Source organism: Homalodisca vitripennis, chromosome 1 (assembly GCF_021130785.1).
Source record: "Homalodisca vitripennis isolate AUS2020 chromosome 1, UT_GWSS_2.1, whole genome shotgun sequence".
Taxonomy (NCBI): Eukaryota; Metazoa; Arthropoda; class Insecta; order Hemiptera; family Cicadellidae; genus Homalodisca; species Homalodisca vitripennis.
Genome location: NC_060207.1, coordinates 96,234,364 through 96,255,538, shown reverse-complemented (window position 1 = coordinate 96,255,538; position 21,175 = coordinate 96,234,364). Strand labels below are relative to the sequence as shown.

The window sequence follows — 21,175 nt, the reverse complement described above, 5'->3', positions numbered from 1 at the left end:
ATTGTGTTTTTGTGCTGTAGTGAGACAAGTTCTTTTTCCAGACCACTATGAACACTACCACCAGTGAAGATTCGGAGTATGAGACATTAGAGGAGGACAACGGTGGAAGCTCTAGGAGTTCGAGGTCCAGAAGGAGCTCCTTCTCGGAGGAGAGAGACGAGCTGAGCGACGATATCAATATTGAAGATGAGCGAGAGGATGGTGATGGGCAAGAGGTGAGCAGTCCTTTTTTCTTTATTAACTTATTGTACAATGACAGAGGTATTTAAAGAATGAGGTAGGAATTGAACGGGAAAGGAATAATTTCAGGTACTGATAACAAAAGTACTGGTTTAATTCATCAACCTCTACACATGCGACAGTTAAGCAAAGTACTCGATACTGCACACCCCTAGCAGTTCTTATTCATTGGAGACGAGTTATCCAGTACAGGTTTTGTGTGGAGTTTTGGCATATCTGAACCAAGTTTAGAAAATTACTGATTCAAGACAAGCTAACAAGGACGCCACTATAATATTTAATAAATGCTCTCTATGCTAAAGCTATTCAATATAGTTTTAATGTAATTGTTTTATCAAGAATCAGTGATAACATTGTCATTATAATGAGCCTGTTGTACAGTTATTAGTGTTGAGTAAAATGCAGTAGAAGTTGATTTCACTGAGACTACTACAGCAGACTGTCAGACACAACTTGACTAAAGTTAAACTAGACTTAATGGTAGTGAGAGGGTTAGTACGAACACTTAAATTAAGATAATTATTATATAGAAATTTCTTATTTACAAATTATTCTACATTTCTGGCTCTTGTTTTTCAAATGGGTTTTTCAATACTAATAAATTGATTGAACTGTAATATTTAATAAATAATGAAAGTAGCATTTAAAGTATACCATTGCTCCCCTAAATACACTGCTGTAGGCTACATGGTTTCAGGTGTTCTCTCAGTATTTTACACCCAGACACTGCATTGGTGCTCTAAGATAAGTCAGAGTTGTAAATCTTTGTCTGCAGTGATAACAAGTGTGTGGGAATCTACTGAAATGCAGTCTTTACCTTATAATTGGTGCCTGATGTATGGAGTAATGGGTTAAAAAAATACATGATTCAATACTAGGTCTGAAGCAATGGATGAAAGACAGGTAGACTAAATTACAATAGAAGAATATTCTTGATTTCCTTACTTTTATATATGAAAATGTAGTGGTGTGTTTTTTTCTTTCAATAAAAATACGCCAACAAATAAAATGAATGTATTTTACATTTAAAATGTATTACCTTAATCACGTTTTAATTTTGCTTCTTGTTAACATCTCAATATTATTCATTATATTTTTTATATGCTTTTTAATTAAATTAATTTTCTCGTAGTTGTATTACCTCAAATAAATGACTGATTAATTAAATGTTGGAGAACGTTTGAACGAACAGTAGATTGTAAAACTCTTACATTGTTTTGATTGATTTTTCATATAACAGTAGATTGTAAAACTCTTACATTGTTTTGATTGATTTTCATATAATCAAATTTGATAGTAAGAAAATAATTTTCTGTTGTTGCAGGTCTATAAATTTGAATTTTATAATATAACAATATCATATATAAATTTAACAGCAGTTTAACTGTATAATATTAATTGTGTTTACTTTTGCTGGAATGCACAAATTGTTAAACAGTTACAATACTTACATTAATTAAAATAAGACAGTTTTCAGAGTTTAAAATATCACCTAAAATGGCTTAGCCTTAAAGTAAAACTTAATTGTGGGGATGAGACTAGCGTTTTCAATAAATAAATAAGACTAGCTCAGACTTTATCGACTTCCAAAAGTAAATGATTGTTCCAACAGATGTGATGAGTCATAGGTCGATAGGCTAGGGCAGGGTCCTTCTCTCTCTCTCTCTCTCTCTCTCTTTCTCTTTCTCTTAATGACTCATCAGCTTTGAAGGGAATCTGTAATTCAACATTGATAATTAAAAGCCATGTATGTTAAGATTAAGATATTGATTTTAAGGTTAATAAGATATTGATTATATAATTTTGTAATCACCACAAAACAAAAACTAAGGGGCTTTTGAAAATTCAACAAAAATATCTTATACATTTGCACTTCAACGTTGAAATGTCCACCATATATTGCCACATAAAATATTGTTATTGATTATAAATATTAAATGATTTTTATGGTTTTATTGCTATTTATACATTAATTACAAAACATTGTGCTTAATTTCTTGTACAACTTTTTATTAATATTGACTACTAATGAAAAGAATAACACAAAGTTAGATTTTTGTAGTTTGTATTTGTTTTATTAAAAATAGAAATGTATGAAAGGACCCTGTATGGTTTTAGTTGCTCCTTCTTACTTAAAGACAAATTATTTTTAATTGTATTTAAAAAGTGATATTGTAAAAAAATATTCCCTTTACAGAGCTTACTGTATTTTGAGGATATCTACTTCAAAATATATGTTTTTTGTTTGCTTATAAATCTTAGAATTTATTACTTTATTGCAACTGGAATGAAGGCAGAAATAATCTCATTAGAACTTAATATGTTCTGACAGTTGTGATAAAGATACATCATGGCATTTGAATAAAAAGCACTGTTTAAAATTTGTTGGTTTTGTAACACCAGTTGGTCATGCCAAACAAATATTAAACATGAACCACATGAGTGGACAGGTAGTATCAGATAAAGATTTGTTTGTTATCATATATGAATCTAATGATATAGCACATCTTGAATCCGAAAGTTTAATTAACACAAGAAAATATACTCTTGATAGAGTGAAAGAAAAATATAACTATTATTGATCAACCAATCAGGTATGATCTTGTTGCATGGTTATGTGTAAACAAAGAAATACACAAAACAAACAAAGCACTAAAAGACCTCACCAACAAATTTAAAAATGTTAGATTAGAAATAAATGGTGTTACGTGAGACTTCTATACCTGGCTTAGAATGCATTTCAAGACTAGAGGGAAGCAGTATTGATAAAGCTGTGAGAGGATATAGTGCTCAGTACAGTAGATCTGTGCAGTGCAGTAGAATAGTGCTGTGGAGGAGTGGCTGCAACAATTAGGTGCAGAGATACTGTCGGGAAATCGGCTACTTCCACAGTCTGGAACAGCTTCTGAACAGCAATTAACTAAATCCCTAACTTTGTTTCACTTAAACATTTAACTGTTTGGAAATAAATTTTATATGTTAGATATATATTTTTAGATAGTCTTGAATACAGTATTTTAATATTTTAACATTGAATGAACACTGATTTTTATTACAAGGAATGTCATTTGTACAAATAAACAGGATACGAACTAGCTAGTATGCTTTGTAGAGAGAAACTATTTTCTAGAGTGGTGGCCGTTCAATATTTGGTAAATCTAAAACACAATATAATATACTACAGTAGATCTTAGTAGGTTATGTACAGATTTTATGTTTATAACATCAGATTTATTATGTTTCTAAGAAATAAATGTAAATATATATATATATGTAGTGACGGTTTACTGCATTTCTTATAGTGATATTTAATTTTTTTTGTTTTATACATAATCATTAATAATATTTTAAATACAAATTCATTAGCTTAGAATGACAAAGTTCCATCTGGACATAACCTACATCGCTCAAAGATTTAGTTTAGTACTGTTCTACAATTTAAAAGAAAAATCCTTTGGTATTATTGTTCTGAAACCAAAACTAGACATCTGCAATTTTTTTATATAAATTTGACTGTAATATTAGCAAATTAAATATTCAAAATATTAGTTGGTACCTAGTCACTGTTAAACTTTGCGCTATGTTTGAGTGATAAGGCTCCATCTGCCACTTGGAACTTTTTGATACTGATCTTTAAGCTTATTTAGTCTAGGATGTTTTCAGTGTTATTTTAAAAATGTACAATTGATTATATTATTAATGCAAGTTCTTGTTCCAATAAGGGTTTTAAATAATAGATGTATATTTTTCATAATAACATTACTGTTTTTTTCTTATTTTGAAAATAACACTTTAAAACAGGAGTTGGGATGGTATAATGAGAGGAATAATAAACCAAAAAAGTTGTTATTTTTACAATATAGGTAAATTACACATAACTTCTTGATATTTAGACATACATCAGAACTACAGTAAAACAATATCAATCTTGCAAAGACATCAGTTGGATCTTTTATTTGATCTTCTTGAAGTGTTGGCCTGCACTTTGTGTTTAGTTTTATCAATCTCCAGATGGGTGCAGAGTGTAAAGTATTTGTTTATTTCTGGTGGGTTTTTTTTTCTGGTGATTCAATAAACTGAAGTTCACATCTACTGTCTTATTATCCAAGAAATTATATACCAAGTGGTGACTGACACGTTTGCAAAGACTGGTTAATCATGACAAGACAACATTGATTCTTGAACAAATTTGATCATTTTAAAATTTAAGTTTTTAATGAGCCAAAATCATAAAGTAATCGTCATCCATTTGTAAAATTCTGATATAGTTCCTAAGCTTAAGACCCTCAGGATTACTACCAAGCCAAGAGGATAATGTTCTTCATACTTTGGTATTATCTTTAAATACAAGGTAACATCTTCATACTTTCTATGTTTCTGTTACCATCTGATTTTGAAGTACTGGTTTGTTTACAACTCGTATTAAATGAATCTTTTATGAGGATACATTTGCTGGTTTTCTGGTTTTGTCTTTCTCCTCCTGCAAAAAAAAAAAAAAAAATAGTTATCTATTTAACCAAAATTTACAAACTGATAAACACAGTGTAACTAAAAAAGCAATAAACAAAACTCTAGCCAGGGCAGAATTCTCTGACAATGTCATTGGCAATCGTATTGTGTAAGCTAGGCTTAAACTGATTGTATTAAAACTGTAACCAATTTATAGTTACATATTTTTACTATTTGGTAGGCCTATTATGAATTTCACCAAGCCACAAAACAAAATCCAAACTATGATAGAAAATTTTAAATACCAAAAAAAGAGAACTAAACCTAGGGAATAATTTGGTTTTAGAGTAAAAAAAATAAAAAAATGGTTCTACTGTAGTAGTGGAAATAGGAATTTAATTGTTAGGTAAAAATAATTTAGTCATTAACCCTCCAACAGATGAACAATGCACAGACGGTCATTAATACCACTTGTGAACTGATAAAGATGGCACACCCATCAGTGAACTTTCCGTTATTATTACGTGTAAACCGTTTTAAGTTATAAATACATAACTTGCATCAGTCTAATCCCTTACTCATACATACCAATTCATTTTATATAGTTTATATTTGTAATATTACTTGTTATCAGTTCATATCGATCCAAAGGCCGCATGGCATTTAGCTGACAGACTACGCAGCTGGTGACGCACTGCATGGACTTGACGTTCTTTGTTGCTACTGTTGCTAGGTTATTATGTAAGCGAGTTGTTTACGATTGATTGTGAAATGGGCGATTCTTGATGTTCAATTGATATACGTGAACTATTGGATTATGAAAATATTAGTTCTGATGATACAAGAGACATATTGGCAAATGAAGTGCATAATAATCTTTGACGGATTTGTTGTCAGGTAGTCTGGATGATTATAAATTGGTGGAATGTGAGTTTGATTGTGAAAAAATTGATTGGTTATTCCTCTTGGATAAAGGATTCATTAAACACCAATATGGACGTGTACTGCAAAAACAAAAGTAGTACATACTTTACATTTATACTCTACTTTTTTGTAAAAAAATCTTTTTTGTGAGGTAAATAAGTGTACATATGTTAAAATATTTTTGTTTACTAAAAAATCGTGTATATTTTGTACATTACAGTAACTTACTATCTCAAGTCGGTGAAAGCTACATGAAGTGAAACTTTAGAAAACAAAAATTTACAATACACATTTTTCAATTTACCTACAAATAAAAATAACAATAAAATAGTAAGTGCATATTTGTATTATTGTACATTTTTCTCTTATTTCTAACAAAAAGATTGATATATAATTATTATATATTAGTTAGCATTTAGCATATACATTTTTTCAATATCTCAAAAATATGCTGCATAAAGACAAAACCAATATATTATTCTGGGAGTTTCTTATTATCAGTCTGAGGGTTAATTCTAGTGTAGCGTAAATACAGAATAGTATCTATTAAGTTGTTTGAGTATATGATGACAAATGTTATTTATTCATTTTGCACAAGCAATCACATGTTTTAATAGAGTTGTCTGTCCTATATAGCTAATTTGTGACATGAAAATAATATCTAAAACTAATTGTATAGGTGAATTTCACTAATTATGAAGGATTGATTTAAGTTAATTGTATGATAAACAAAATAAATATTTTAGTAGTATACCTTTAACCCTTTAAGCGTCATGAAAAGTTAGACCTGATATTTGATAAAGTTACATTTTTTTTAAATTTCCAATGTGTAAAGTTAAATTTATTTTCGTTTCTGTATGTCAAAATAGAGTTATTTAACGGTAAATAAAATTTGTTTAGCCCTTTTTGGATTCCTAGGCTAATTGTTAACTTTTGAGAATATCGTAGAATAGCAGTGTAGTTGTCACTAATATTTTTATCATTTATTCATTTAGTATGGGAATGAAACACAGTTTTATAGATAAACATATACTATATTACAAACCAATAAAATTAGAAAAATACAAAAGTAGACAAAGAGTGTTTATTTGGTGGCGGGCTGTCACAACTGACATTCCGCGCGTCTCCCGCAAACCACTGTTATCGCTTGGACTTTGAACCTTGTTATCGCTCGGCAAACTGTAGGACAGCCTTGCGGGGCTTGAATTATGTTTCTTGCTTTCTGATAACATCCTTATGACCGTAAAAAAATATGAAAAAGTTTGGTGTTGGCCAAGTAATTGCTCAGAATTACCAAATCTTCAAATTCCGTATCGTCTGGATTCGCCATTCACACGAATAATGGTAAAAAACACTAAATAAATACTGGAAACTGCTGTATATAATATGAATAATTGACTTTAAAAAGAATAGGACACAACAGAAAATAAGCGATAACCGAAATACATATGCGTGTACCGGACGCCTCTCACTAACTAACTGGCTAGATGCCTTGACGGGAGCTACCGTCAATGACTTTGTGAAAGGCGCCGGGCCACGCCCGCTAGACAGTGTTTGGCCAATTAGAAGCAACTACCACTCCCATTGTAACAGAATTCGAGGCAGGGCAACCCGTCTGTATGTCGCATGACTACTAGAACCATCTAGCAGCAAAATATTCAACTAACTTAGCAGTAAGAAAATAAAGAATGCAAAAACGCGGATCCACGGCAATAACGTTTTGAGCTTGTAGTGGCCCTCCGCGGATCCGCGTCAATAACGCTGGAAAGGTTAATAGGCAACTAAAAGCCCAAGTGAAATTAGCTATAAAGAACATGTAATGAACTACTCGCTTTGTAAAATTATCACTGTTTAGATTCAAATCCTTAGAACTACTTTCATCTATTAAATTTTAACAATCGCCAAAGTCTTCTAATACATCTTCATCTAGAAAATTATTTACCATAGATCATAATTCTTCAAAATTACTCATTTGTATTAATAAACAGGAAATGGGTTATGGGTTGGGCTTGTTAAATGAAACATCTAACAATATTATATTAAATAATAAAATAATAAAGTAACTACAGTCTCCATCCGAAATTAAAATTCAAACTGAACCATGCATACTAACTAACTTTTTATCTGTTGATAATGCTTTTAATTTTTTTTGCATACATTAACGAGTTCTCTAGAAAAAGGTTTTTATTAATTTTGTTATATTTATGATTTTGTTAGTGACTTATTGATATTTAATTAATTAAAAGAATGTTATTTATTTGTTTGTTTTAGTAACTTTATCTATTTATTTTAGTGTATTATAAGTATTTTTTCTTGTATTACACATGTGAATAGGTTTGGAAAGATTGTCCTCAATTATTGAGTACAATATAAGATCCAGTAACATATCTTGACTTTGTCTATTGTATAATCTGTAATTGTGCTTAATGACAATATAAAATATTGAATCATATATGCCTTGCAGATAGTCTAGTGCAACGGATAACATGCAGGACTTACTGCAAGTCGTGTTGAAGCTTGTATCATGACTACCAAAGTGAAACTGTCTAATTTTGTTGTAACCTTTTTAATATTTTTTGAAATAAGCTTGTTGGTCACTACTTTCAGCAAGAATAAAAGCCATATCAAACTACGTGTGTATTTAAGTTTATAATCCAGTACATACAACAGTTTTAAAAGACTGTATATAACCGTTATACATGAGGTAATAATAATATAAATGTCATAATCACATTATAATTGCAATTAATTTAGTTTAAGTATAAATAAAAGTTACATAGTTGTTAAGGTTTTAAAAGAAAAATTATGATACAATTTTACCTGACATTTAAATGTTGAATTAAATGTTAAAAAACTAAGTTAATTATACTTTCACTAGAAAAGAACATCTTAGTATCAGAACTAATTTGATTTAAACATTCATAGTTTATAAAGATCACACAATTGATATCTAAGAGAGGAATTGATACTCAATGAACTGTGAGTTGATGATTTTATTTTAATGCAATCTGTACAAATAAGACTAGCATCAATGATGTACTCTGTCATAGAAAGCAGACTAACCAAACAAATAAAGCATCATACATTTCTCCATCTGTTCAGTATTACTGTGTCAGTTGAATGCTATAGTTGACTATAGTCTTGTCTTTTTCGGCACACAAACTAATAGCAATGATTGACTGTTTATATGACTTGGCAATACAAACTCTTATCAGTACTCTTGATAAGGTAGATAATTGTGTATGGCTTTGAATACTTGATAAAAATAACCAGAATATATTGTGTTATTCTATTTTACTTTAGTGAATATGCAGCAGTTTTTTATGTTAATGAAATATTTTGTAATAACTTTTTTAATATGAATTTAATATTGGTTTTTTGTGGAGTCTATTTTAATATTTTAAGATAATGTTTATAATATTTATCTAGTTACGTAAAAGGATGAAAATCCAAATAATTTTGCTATTGTATAAATCTGGATTTGCAGGAGGATGTGTGAAAAATAGTATGTAGCATATTAGAATTGTGTAATATGTGTATATTTATATTTATCAGTTAACACATATGCACTAATTTAATCTAACCATTGTATGTTATGGTACACAGGAAAACTCATTGGCCAAAGACAAGAAACTGGATGATGATGAAGACCGAAGAAATCCACAGTATATTCCCAAGAGAGGAACGTTTTATGAGCATGACGATAGGACGATGATGGATGATAAGTAAGATTAATTCATTTCAGTTTAAAAAATTACCTCCCTAAATTAAGTAAAAACTAAGCCAATTTGTTTACCTCACTGTGCAAGAATGGAATGACAGATGATTTATTCACTCGATTTACTGGATATGTAACTATCAAATGCAGATTGTACATTTCATACATAAATGTGCCGCAAATTTGGGCCATTTTTAATGGTGTTGTAGTATAACAATAATCTTTCTTGGTATTAGAGGTTGAAGCCTAATCCTGAATTACTAAATTTTTGACAAAGATTCAGATTGAAGAATCGACCAATGAGATATTACAATTAATTCTACGGAGATCTGCCACATTATTCATTATTGCCTAGTCGACTGACACATACTATTGATTGTTAAAACATGTTTTACCATGCTTAATGTTAAAAATATCATTTATATAAAACCTAATTGACAAATTATCGTACTTCACAGATGATCGGCATTACATTATGCAAATTTCTAATCAGGAAAACTTGATTTCGTTGTACTTAGTTCTTGAAAACAAGCAGATAGATAATCAAACAAATTGTAGTTTTATCAATTAAAAATACTTGCGGTATAGTTCTGTATTTATGCACATGCATCGCTGTGAATCAGCTGTGAATATTCGTGGATAGCATCTGATGAGCAATATGCAAATTCTCAATTGCTAAAATGTGTTTTTGTTGTACTTGTTTTTGAAAAACTGTGAATAGATAACCAATTATCACGAATTTGTAAATAATATCTTGTTTGTTGGTTTATTTTCTTTATTTATGTTTGTGCAATGCTACTTGTTGCTGGTCAAGGCAGAGATGTCAGCTGCTCAACAGGAAGGGAACTACAGTCCTTAAATGCTAATAGTTGTTTACTACACAATTTTTGTAGTTGTATAAATATTTCCTCTATAATATATATATATATATATATATATATATATATATATATATATATATATATTATAATATATACATTTTGTCTATAAAATATATAATGGTTATATATTAATATTTTTGTTATGACCAGGGGATGGTTTGAAATTTTTCAACATTTTATATATTTTAATAAGTGATATAAATTTATGATTATGTTTTTTGGTTTTTTGCGGATTTAAACCATATATATTCTGGAAGCACATATTAATCTACCAAATTAAATTAGAAAATAGGAAATATGACTTAATTCTTAATGTATAGCTGTTTCTCTTAACCTCTGCAAAACCCTTTAAAATAGAGTGGTATTCTTGGATTATTTTTTTTATTAGACAGTCTGAAGACTTAATTAATAAGGGCAGAATTTGGATTGGTGATAATTTTAATAAAATCATAGTTAGGCTAATAAAGATTAATTAAGATTTGAGATTCGAAAATCGGGAATTGATTTTTTAAGATTCAAAATTATTATGCATACTTTTTTAAACCTTCTTTTTCTTGTATGGGGTGGCCTATTGCCATGCACTTAAGCTTCAAGGGCCTTTTGCACACCCCGGAAGCACGCCATGAGGTCGACCAGTCCACGGTCTCAGCAGTTCCACAAACCACCGAAAACAATTGATCAGTTCCTCCTGGGGAAATTTGCCACCCTTGTCTAAACTACCAAAGATGGCGTAGCGCTCCCTTGCTATTGCAGGGCTGTCAAAGAGCAGGTGTTCAGCAGTTTCCTCCTGCTCGTCACACATTCCACAGAGTGGATCCTCCTGAAGGATACAGACTCTGTGGAGATGCTTCCTTAGGCGACCATGTTCCGTAATCAAACCCATAACCTGAGAGGACACTGATCTACTTAGGGAGAGAAGGCCAGACAACACCCTAGGGGAAGGCGACTGTAGAACCATTCCACTTATTCTCAGACCTGGATACAGGCTCCATTTTCTCTCATGTACAGTGTGAACCTATTCAGAGACATCCTAAAGTATTCACACCTAGAAATGTCACAGAATGGTTGAGGTCCCATGATATTGGACACCAAGTTAGCCAGGAAATCAGCTTACATTCCCAGAGATCCCCTCATGACCAGAAACCCAACAAACAGTCACATTGTTGATTCTGGGATCATCAGCTCTCTAAATGGTCTCACTCCCACAATTCTGGCCATTTTTGGCCACCAGACTAACAGTGTCCATTCAGCACCAGCCCCAATCAGCCTGACTGTGAAGAAATTTCTGGAATAAAATTCCAGAACAGGAATGCTGTTCACCTTGTTGCTTACAACAATACAAGCTCTGGCATTATTAACATGGGCACTAACATTTATGATCCCTGCTATGGAAAGCTCTGATATTTTACTCTTACTCAGTGCCACGTGAAATTCTTCCACCAAAAAGTATCTGCATAACACAGCTGAATCAGCTTTATTGTGCAGCAGATTGACCTGGAGGACCTTGATTCCCATGATCATTTGCAAAACCTCGTGTACTCTGCTAGTCTGCTTGATCTCTACATCAACACCACCAACTGCTTAGTACTCTTCGTCGACGGTAGTTGAGCATGATAAACAGACAGAGACACTCAAAACCAAACTGCCAGATGCAACTGCCAGATGCAACTGCCTGCTGTAACCTTTCCAGATTAAAAGATCTGTTGGGTTCTTGATTTCAGGATCCATAAAAGGTCCCACGAGTACTGAGAAAATAAAAGGCCCACCCAGTCACAGCCCCTTTTATGCTTGGGAGAGTGCCCAATTCCCATAGGCTCTATTTGTAACGCACTACCCCTGCGCCATGCATCCCTCAGGCACAGGGCGCCTCACACCATAGGATTGGGGGGGCCCTCAATCACGCAAATGTAGTGTGTGGAACGATTCCGGACAGACCAATCAGGGCTGGTTGTAGCTGACCTTGCACCAATACTGCATTGTGCTGAGAGCAACCGCCACACAGAGTGCACAATCAGAGCATTAGCCTAGATCCTGGGGTTCAGTCGAAAACAGGGCTACCTCTTGCCAGATACTTCTTAACCCTTTAAGGAGTGTGGTCGTCATATGACGTCTTCCTTTGATAGTCCAAAATGAGTAATGGATGAAATCCAAAAAAATGGCTAGTATAATGTGGCAGCATATTCTGACAGCAAAGCAATGTGCACGCGACGCGACCTTGAGTAGGTGGTTTCTACCGGGTGTCTACTGCGATCTGGTGGTAAAATCAGATTACAAGTGAATGCGAGCACAAACATGGAAGTTAAGTATGTTGCCGATAGATGGAACCACTTTACAAATTAATCTACCTAAAGGCAATCAGTATGCATTTATGATAATACAAAAATATAGAGGTTAAACGTCATATGACATCCATACTCCTTTGGGCCACTATTAGATAATACGTCATATGATGTCCTTACTCAGTATGTCACATTTACACGCACTCCTTAAAGGGTTAAACCTACATGTGGTAATTGCCGGATATCCGGTTCAAAAAGTCTTCCTGATTTGGCAGTGCCGGACATCCGGTCCAGATGCATGTCATTATTTGTGATTCATGAAAGTGTTTTTATACACCAATCATGTTTTAATCCATACAACTGTAAAGAGGAAGAACAAATCAGCATATTGACTAGTAGATTGTAGCAGCAATTGCTGCTTTTATTATTATAAAATGAACTTATATACAAACATAATAATAATTACATGTTAAATATAAATACGTATTATGTTACAATCATCATTATACAGTTCAAAAGACAAATTCATATTTCTTAGTAACATAACTATTGCTCCAATTTTTATTTTATTTTTAAATTGTATGGTGGGATTCTAAATGGTGTTATTGAGTTTAAATACTCCAGTGGCATATATAATTTTTCCGTTTCATCATAAGATATTATGGAATCAATACTTAAGTAAAACTTTACTACTACAGGAATCATGTTATAAACTGGAGTGCTAAGTTTTTCTCAATCATCATTGAGTAGGCAGATAATCATCAAACGGAATAGTACAATCAATAAACAATAATATATGTAATGTCGACATCGACTTTAGTACACACCAGCTAATATATTTACAACAGATTACACAAAGTAGTTATACAAAGTTGGCTTTGAATGTGTGGTTTAAATTCAACAATTTTTTCACTAATGCATTTCTTATGGAGATTTCCAAGAAAATTCAGTGGAGCAAAGCCCGGGTAACTTTTGTCATATCTGATATTTTTCTCGCTGTCCTTGGCATTCATGCCTTGAAATATCTAATTATATGCACAAATGTCTGAGATTTAAAATAAAATCACAAAAAGGACTATTTCAGTTTTGAGGACAGAGTAATGAAAAAACATACTAATAGTTATTTCAGTTACTATATTACAGGTCACATAATAAAATAATATCACTAAAACATGCCCAAAGTTTAAAATTTTATATTATGTAATATTTAACTGTTTCCCATGACTTTTTATACAATTTTATTGTGAACTAACATTTGTGCAGCAAGTAAGGTTTGTCACTTGTTATTTCGTATTTTAATTTAGTAGGCTATGTGCCCGTTTCATTTTATTTATCTAAATATTTACAAACAAGCTTAAATATAAAGTCATCAAGAAACATCTTATACAAATTTATTAGAAAGTGCCAATATATTTACAACTTTCTAGAATAAACTAAACACATGTAACTACTAATCTTAGATAGAGAAAGACCAAGTAACTTTGAGTCTTACTTTGTGGCTAGTTACTGAAACTATGATAGGAGTTCCTCATTTTAGGGTTCTCCACTTTAACATATGTAATGATATGACTACCAGTGCTACAGCAGGTGCATGAATTTACAATTTCTTAAAAACATCCATTTGTGTAATAATCTTATATTTGATTTAATGGGACAAACTAATGAAATTAGGTACAGTTTATAATTTTTAACTGTACATTTGTACAAAATGATCTTATTTATAAGTGCTTACTAATTTTTGTATGTACTTCTCATAAATACAAATTCTAGAAATGTTTGAACAGTTTGTTAGACAATTATTTGTCTTGTAGTATGTTTCAAAAAGAAATATTTTCCACAGTTTTTAGAGTATAGTATAGTAGTATATTTCTTGATGAATATAAAGAAAATTCAATTTTGAAAGCCAGTTACAAAAAAAGTAGAAAATTCTTTTTGTAGGCCTGCATATAGGGACAACATAGTGATGGGATTCTAGCAGATACCTTGTACTAAATTGATAGGATTTTAGATAGATATTTTAATCTTAAGTGACTGGAATTGAAAGGTGAAAGGTTAAGCTGCACTGGAACACGGTGTAAACAAGCAAGTTGGCATCTTTTCCAATAACAAATTGACGATTTGCTTACTCAGCAGTAAAAAACTAAGGACTTTTTTAATCAAACGGTCTGTATTAGTCTTCTTCCTTTTACTGTTTCTTGGATGTGTTGACATTTTTAGTTTTTTATTAACTAAGCAAAGTGAAATAAACATGTAAATTAGTGAGAAATTTATAACATTTTTATGGCAATAATGTAATAATTTTATCTGTGAATAGGGAAGAGGAAAGCAATGGCAACGATGCGAGCCGACAAGAGAAGAGTGATGAGGGGGGTGAAAAGGAGGGGAAGGTGGGAACGGGAAGCTCGGCAGGACCTAGGAAGGGCAAGGTGTGGACGGAGAAGGCAGACCGGTGGACACATGACTTGTACATAGAGGAGGAGCAGCTGCCTAAGTCTAAGGAGGAGTTAATAGACACTTATGGCTATGACATCCGTAATGAGGAGGCCCCGCCGAAGTCGAGGAGACGCAGGAAATATACGTAAGTATATACTCTGCGCATTGTCATAGATCAATTTTGTTGTAAAAAAGAGTTTATTAGCGAACTTTTAACAAAATTGTCGTCTGTTATTATAATTTTATATTCAAATGTTTTATTCTGTGCATGTGGTAATTTATCTGTACCTTATTACATTCTATTAAAGATACTGTATTATAATAGGGTAATTAAAATTATTTGATTGGTATAAATAGTTAATTGTGTTTTGTGTACTAATATATTTCTTGTGATTAGTTATTTTACAGCATTAATAATTAATTTCTCTTAGCCTCTTGAGTGTCAATATGGGTGACCAGTATCAACACCTCCTTTTGCGTTTAATTTCCAAGCCCATGTTTTCACGTTTTAAAACATTTGCTTGGTTACAAGAACCTGATAGCTGTGAGATAATACACATTTGTAGCTTTTACAAAGTCATAGAAAATTATTGTTTTCTAATTTTTGTATTGTTTGATTTGATTGTTAATAACAGAGAAAATGACATGATATCATCAAGACCAATAGATATCTCGCAATCTTAAGTTCTTGTGTTGTACAGAGATTGGTAGTTGTGCATGGTAAAAAGGGAGTTGTTTTATTGCAGACGTGGGCCACACAAGTATGATCGCCACTGGGAAGATGAGAATGCATATGCACGTTCCATGGGTGGGCACCGTCACCCCTATCACAATAACCGTGAGGACTTCCCTGAACTAACTGAGTCAGGGCAGAAACGACATGAGAGAGTAAGTTTACATATATATATTGATAGTTCTCTTGAAATGTTGCATTTTAAAAGTATACAGTACTAGCCACCAGGAGATGACAATTGCACTCAGTTGTACCACGAATACATACATGTGGGATCTCCTCACACTCACAGCTTATGCTACTTATCATTGAATCGTAATTCACAATTCCCAAAACATTTAATATGCAAATTTTTTTTGGCACATCTGGAATTAATTTAGCATTATTTTGTGTATAAAAAATAGGTATCAAGTGAATATGAAAATGTTTACAAACAATAATAGCTATTTAGTGACCAAACACCACATCATAGCTCTAAGTAGGAAGAAGACTAAAATGTAAAGTAACGGTACATCACCAAATACACAGTACCTGATCTGGAATATCTTTGAAGACAATTCAGTGTAAAAAATGTTTTTCCAATACAAATTTTGTTTAGTTCACGATAGTAAATTTTGGTTAGGTTACAATCCTAATAAATATTATAAATGTAAAAGTGCCTTTGTTTGTTTTATTCGCTTTTAAGAGTAAACTATTCAACTGATTGTACTGAAATTTTATATGGACATTGTTATGGTGTCTGGTATGAATATAGGCCTATTATTATTTGAAAAATCCCATTGGGCTACACCCCACTGGCCTTTAAAGTAACTAATAATCCCATTTTGATATCTAGAGTTGTGAAATATTAAGAAAGAAAAAGTGAAATCTAATTAACTGTGCAAACATTGTTTATTATTTTCAATTTGTTTACATTTATTATAAGTAAATTCTCTAAGGACTAACCATGATTTTTCACACTGATTTAGATTTCAGTGATTAAATTTCAGTATTTGGGACTCATCTATTTTAGCGACATCTTATTAAAGAAACAAAGCGCTGTGTCATTGTTAATGTATTTTTGATTGTATATTTTGATCAAATATTAAGTATTAGATATAAAAGACTAAGTTACTATCTAACTTTCTATACATTTAAAGACTGATATAAAATCCATCTTAGTTCTCTTTGACAGAAGTGGCTTCTCTGATCTGTAATATATACTTTCTTGATTGGAAAACAAGGCAAATTCAACTATGGAACAAAATATACTAAGAATGAATTAAATTACAGTGACCATAAAAATATAAACTTTTTCACATACTTTCTTGATTGTGACTACGAGGCATACTCAACATTAGCATCAGAGATATACTTCACTCAAACCAGCAGTGGTCATATAAACACAACGCCTACTAAATTGCCTGCAAAGCAGCATGTAGCTATTAGTAGTGCAGATATGAGACAATGTTGTCTAACTTTTACTATACATTTAATGACTATGTTGTGTTATGAAAGGTTTGACAAAAGTAGACTTCTCAGAGCTGTGTGTGAATACATATTTTCTTGATCGAGAAAGAGGCAAAATCATACTACATAATATTAAAAACAGAGTAAATTACAATGACCATAAATATATTCTTGATTCTGGGAAGAAGGCAAACTCAACATTGGGGTTGGAAATATAGTTCGCTTGAACCAGAAGTGTAATCTTTCTTTTAAACATTGTATTAATTTTTTTGTTTATTATAAGCATACAGTAAAATATTTTTGGAAAAAGTACAACAGCTTTTCAAATATATTTTGTCTTTAGTCTAAATATGTTTGTAGTTTGTTAATTAGCAAGATAAAAGTCAGCTGTGTCTGACAGACGCCACAAAGTGTGGCTCAACTGGTAGCAACGTAATATTTATGGACTCAAGAATTGTATTAGTTTTTATTTAATACTATCACTGACCACAATACTTGTAAGAGAGGATAGTGTTTTCCAGGGTAATTTTCATTTAATTTGTTTTGTGTATTTTAAATGCTGGCATAAATCATTATTCTCATTATTCTCTTTTCATGCTTTGTCAGTTTTTGTTATACTTTAGAATTCCTGTTAGCGCTGTTATAATAAATACTAATAATAAGTGTCATTTAGAAGCACCTGATAGTCATTTGATAGCTTAACAGCTATTGAGATAACCAATTATGTTGCAGCCACAAGGCCCAGGCAAGAGCAAATCTCCGAAGCAAAGACAGGTTCCCGCACCACCCCCAAACACAGAGAGGGAGAGGGGAGAGGGAGAGCGGGGACCCAAGAAAGAGAGAGAGGTCAAGTCCTCAGCCTCTGTAGTGAGGGAGAAGGGGTCTCCAACTGCACCTGTCAAACGGCCCCCGCCGACGCCAGCCATCGGAGAAAAACACATATCGATTCCCAGCAGCAACTTTCCTCCTCCTCCCATGTGAGATTTTTTTTATTTTAAAAAATTGGCTGATATATGAAGAGTAATAGCAATAATAATAATGATTATGATGGTGATGATGATGATGATAATGATGAAAATCTGAAAGTTAGAATCATGCAGTTTCAAAAACAAAATTGGAGGCCACAGTTGAAAAACAATGTCAATATAGGTGTTATTTTATTTTGTGTGTATATTTATATATCTTTGCCATTTAAGAACATGATAATTCATTACAAACACTAAGCAAGAATGTAAAGAATCTCAACATGATGTGAGTCATATAGCAGATTTCTCAGTAAAATAGAGTAAAAAGTTATAAAAATATCTAAAAAGAAACATATATTAGTAATATTTATGAAAAACAAAAATATTCATTGAATTATTACTGTGTGAGGCACAATAATAATAATAATGTATGAGGAGCTTTTCCGGAACAATACAAATTTTTAGGTACAATAAGTTTAACTTTTAATCAACCACTACTATATGGTATACCCAGGGTGGCCACCCGACTGGAAAAACCGGAAATTTATCGGACCGGGAAAAAAACCGGGAATAAGCCCAGAATTTTTTTGATAACCGGAAAAATTACAAACACACTTTTTACGTATCCGCGATACAAAACGGGTTTTATGTATTTAAGTATTATTCAGTCGTGGGGCTATAAACGGGTTTTATAATATAAGTTGAGTAATATTTTTGATGGTTTGACATACCCGGTTTTTTGAGTACACCAGAATTTCAGTTGAATTTTTACCAGGCCTGATAAGATATCTTTTGGAGAAGAAAATAGTGGGTAAGCTATAACAAGTAACGCTAGGAAAAGCCCGTTTGCGTTCATCATGTTGCACAGCAATGACAGAATGAGCTGAGGACTGAGTGGCAAGAGAAACATTTATCGTCTAGAATTGGCAACGGATAACCGGCAACGTGTGGTACCGCCCTGCCGCTCGCGTCTGTCGTGAGTGTATCCAATATGTACAACACAAACGATAAACTACTCGTAAGCCGCCGCTCGGTCCAGCGCCCACCGCTTACCACTCGTATCGCGACCGAGACCTCGGTTGTATATGAATGATTGATTGCTCCTCGCACACGTTCCGATCGGTCATCAGATTACATAGGTTAAAACAAAGAAAGTTATGTCATGTTTTGATATCACGGTCGCATCCAAATCTCTACTGAACTGTGTTTACATTGTGTCTCAACGGGTGCAAGAGCTCTCATGAGCGCTGCCGCAACCAGTGTCAGACAGTTGCTTGCAAGAATTGGAGAACAGTGTCGGCTATTAAATTTCAATTACAAAATCGCACTTCGGTAACTTTTGTAGCAGATAACTTTATGACTCATTCTTCACCTATTGGCCGTCAATGCGATTTATATTGAGAGCCACGATACTTTCGTGGGACTCTAACCAGGGCTACCACCTAGCTGAACCTCGAATCCAAAAAAATTCTATTCCCGGATGACTACTGATTGGCAGTACGCAAATTACCACTAAAACATTTTTGTACTTTCCGTATGAAACAATAACTAACTTAAAAGCAATTTTTCCCTTAAGTTGAGTATTCATTTACTAAGTTTAACTTCACAACTTGAGCCAAGACAAAAATATTAAACCATCTAAAACAGGGCCAACATTGTAAATGTTTCACACTTTGAACCAGCGTAATTTTTAATTAGTGAACCTTTTCATATTGGATTTGTGGCATAGTCTACTTATGGATTTCTTATGGATTAATACTTTGGGGTCATTCTTCTTACATTAAAGATATTTTTATAATACAAAAGAGGGTTTTATGAGCAATATGTAGAGCTGAATTCTTAGAACACTGTAAACCACTTTTTATTAGTTTAAAAATTCTCACAATTATAAACCTATACATCCTCCATCTATTATTATATGTAATATGCGTTCATTCACACTTAGACAAGATTTACATTCTTATAATACTAGAAATGTGATAAGCTTGATATACCCCAGCACAGGCTGGCCAAAACAGGTTCATCTCACATAGTGAACAGCATTGTTTTCTTTAATAAACTTAATGTAACATCTTGGACTGCCTCAACTGGGGTGTTTAAGAGTAAGGTATTACATTGGTTACAACAAAATCCATTTTATAATCTAGAGGATTTTCTAAATCATAATGTGGATGTAGAATTTTGATTCTGAATAACTAAATAGTGCCAGAGTTGTAATTAAACTCACACATTGTAAAACCGCAATTGTAAAATTGTACTGTAAATTTTACATGTATAATTTAAAAAATATTTTATTCTATTTTCTCTATTATGTCTATTATTATTAATACATGACTATGCCTATTTCATTATATGTAAAATGTGATCAATGGCAATAAAAATTATGATTATGATTACTAATAGAGACCTTTAATTTGATGTACTACTCGACCTATGCTCTAATTTAAGATTTCATTCGGACTCCTTGTGGGCAATGCCCCTGACATAACAAAAAAAATGGTAATTACTTTGATAAGTAGATTTATTGGTACATGGCCTGTAAGGACTCAGATTTGGTGTATCAGGTTTTATTGCTTTACCTGTAATTTTTCTAGAATTATCAAACCTGTGCGGGACTTTAATTACACCCTGTATACTAATTACACAGTGATCAGACAGGGTGATTCAGTTTCACACTTTTCCAAAATAAACTCAAAGGTTGTTTGAGTTCAATTAAATAAATCAATGTTAAATTGTTATCTTGGTAATAATTAGTACATTATACCTATATTAACTATCAACTGAATTTCTAGGGTGGTGGGTATACAGGACCGTCATGACAAGGGAGAGAAAAAGGAAGGGGAGATGAAGGTGAGTAGGGGGCGAGGATTCCGAGGCACCGGCAAACCTAGGCCAACACTAGAGTTTACAGCATCTCGAGGGCGAGCTGGACCACCTCCTGCGTTCAACAGGGAGACTGCTCCACAAGGTATCACTTACAATACAGTTGCATTTAGAATGTTCATTTGTCATGATAACCACTTCTAAAACAGATGTATAACATTTAGGAATAAATGTTTACTTGCTTTCTAGTTAACATAAAATTCTTTTGTGCTTCTTCAATA

At 32.5% G+C, this 21,175-nt stretch overlaps 1 protein-coding gene across 2 annotated transcripts in view; it reads left to right on the top strand.

The window, feature by feature from the left end:
* The window catches only part of LOC124367264 (protein CASC3), a 56,154-nt gene that overhangs the window by 19,803 nt on the left and 15,176 nt on the right, over nt 1-21,175 (top strand). For both annotated transcript variants that reach the window (XM_046823980.1, XM_046823971.1), the window contains exons 2-7: nt 42-215; nt 9,220-9,338; nt 14,806-15,069; nt 15,671-15,812; nt 17,839-18,083; nt 20,864-21,039. In XM_046823980.1, coding sequence (XP_046679936.1) covers nt 42-215; nt 9,220-9,338; nt 14,806-15,069; nt 15,671-15,812; nt 17,839-18,083; nt 20,864-21,039 — 1,120 coding nt within the window. The remainder of the gene's footprint in view (nt 1-41; nt 216-9,219; nt 9,339-14,805; nt 15,070-15,670; nt 15,813-17,838; nt 18,084-20,863; nt 21,040-21,175) is intronic.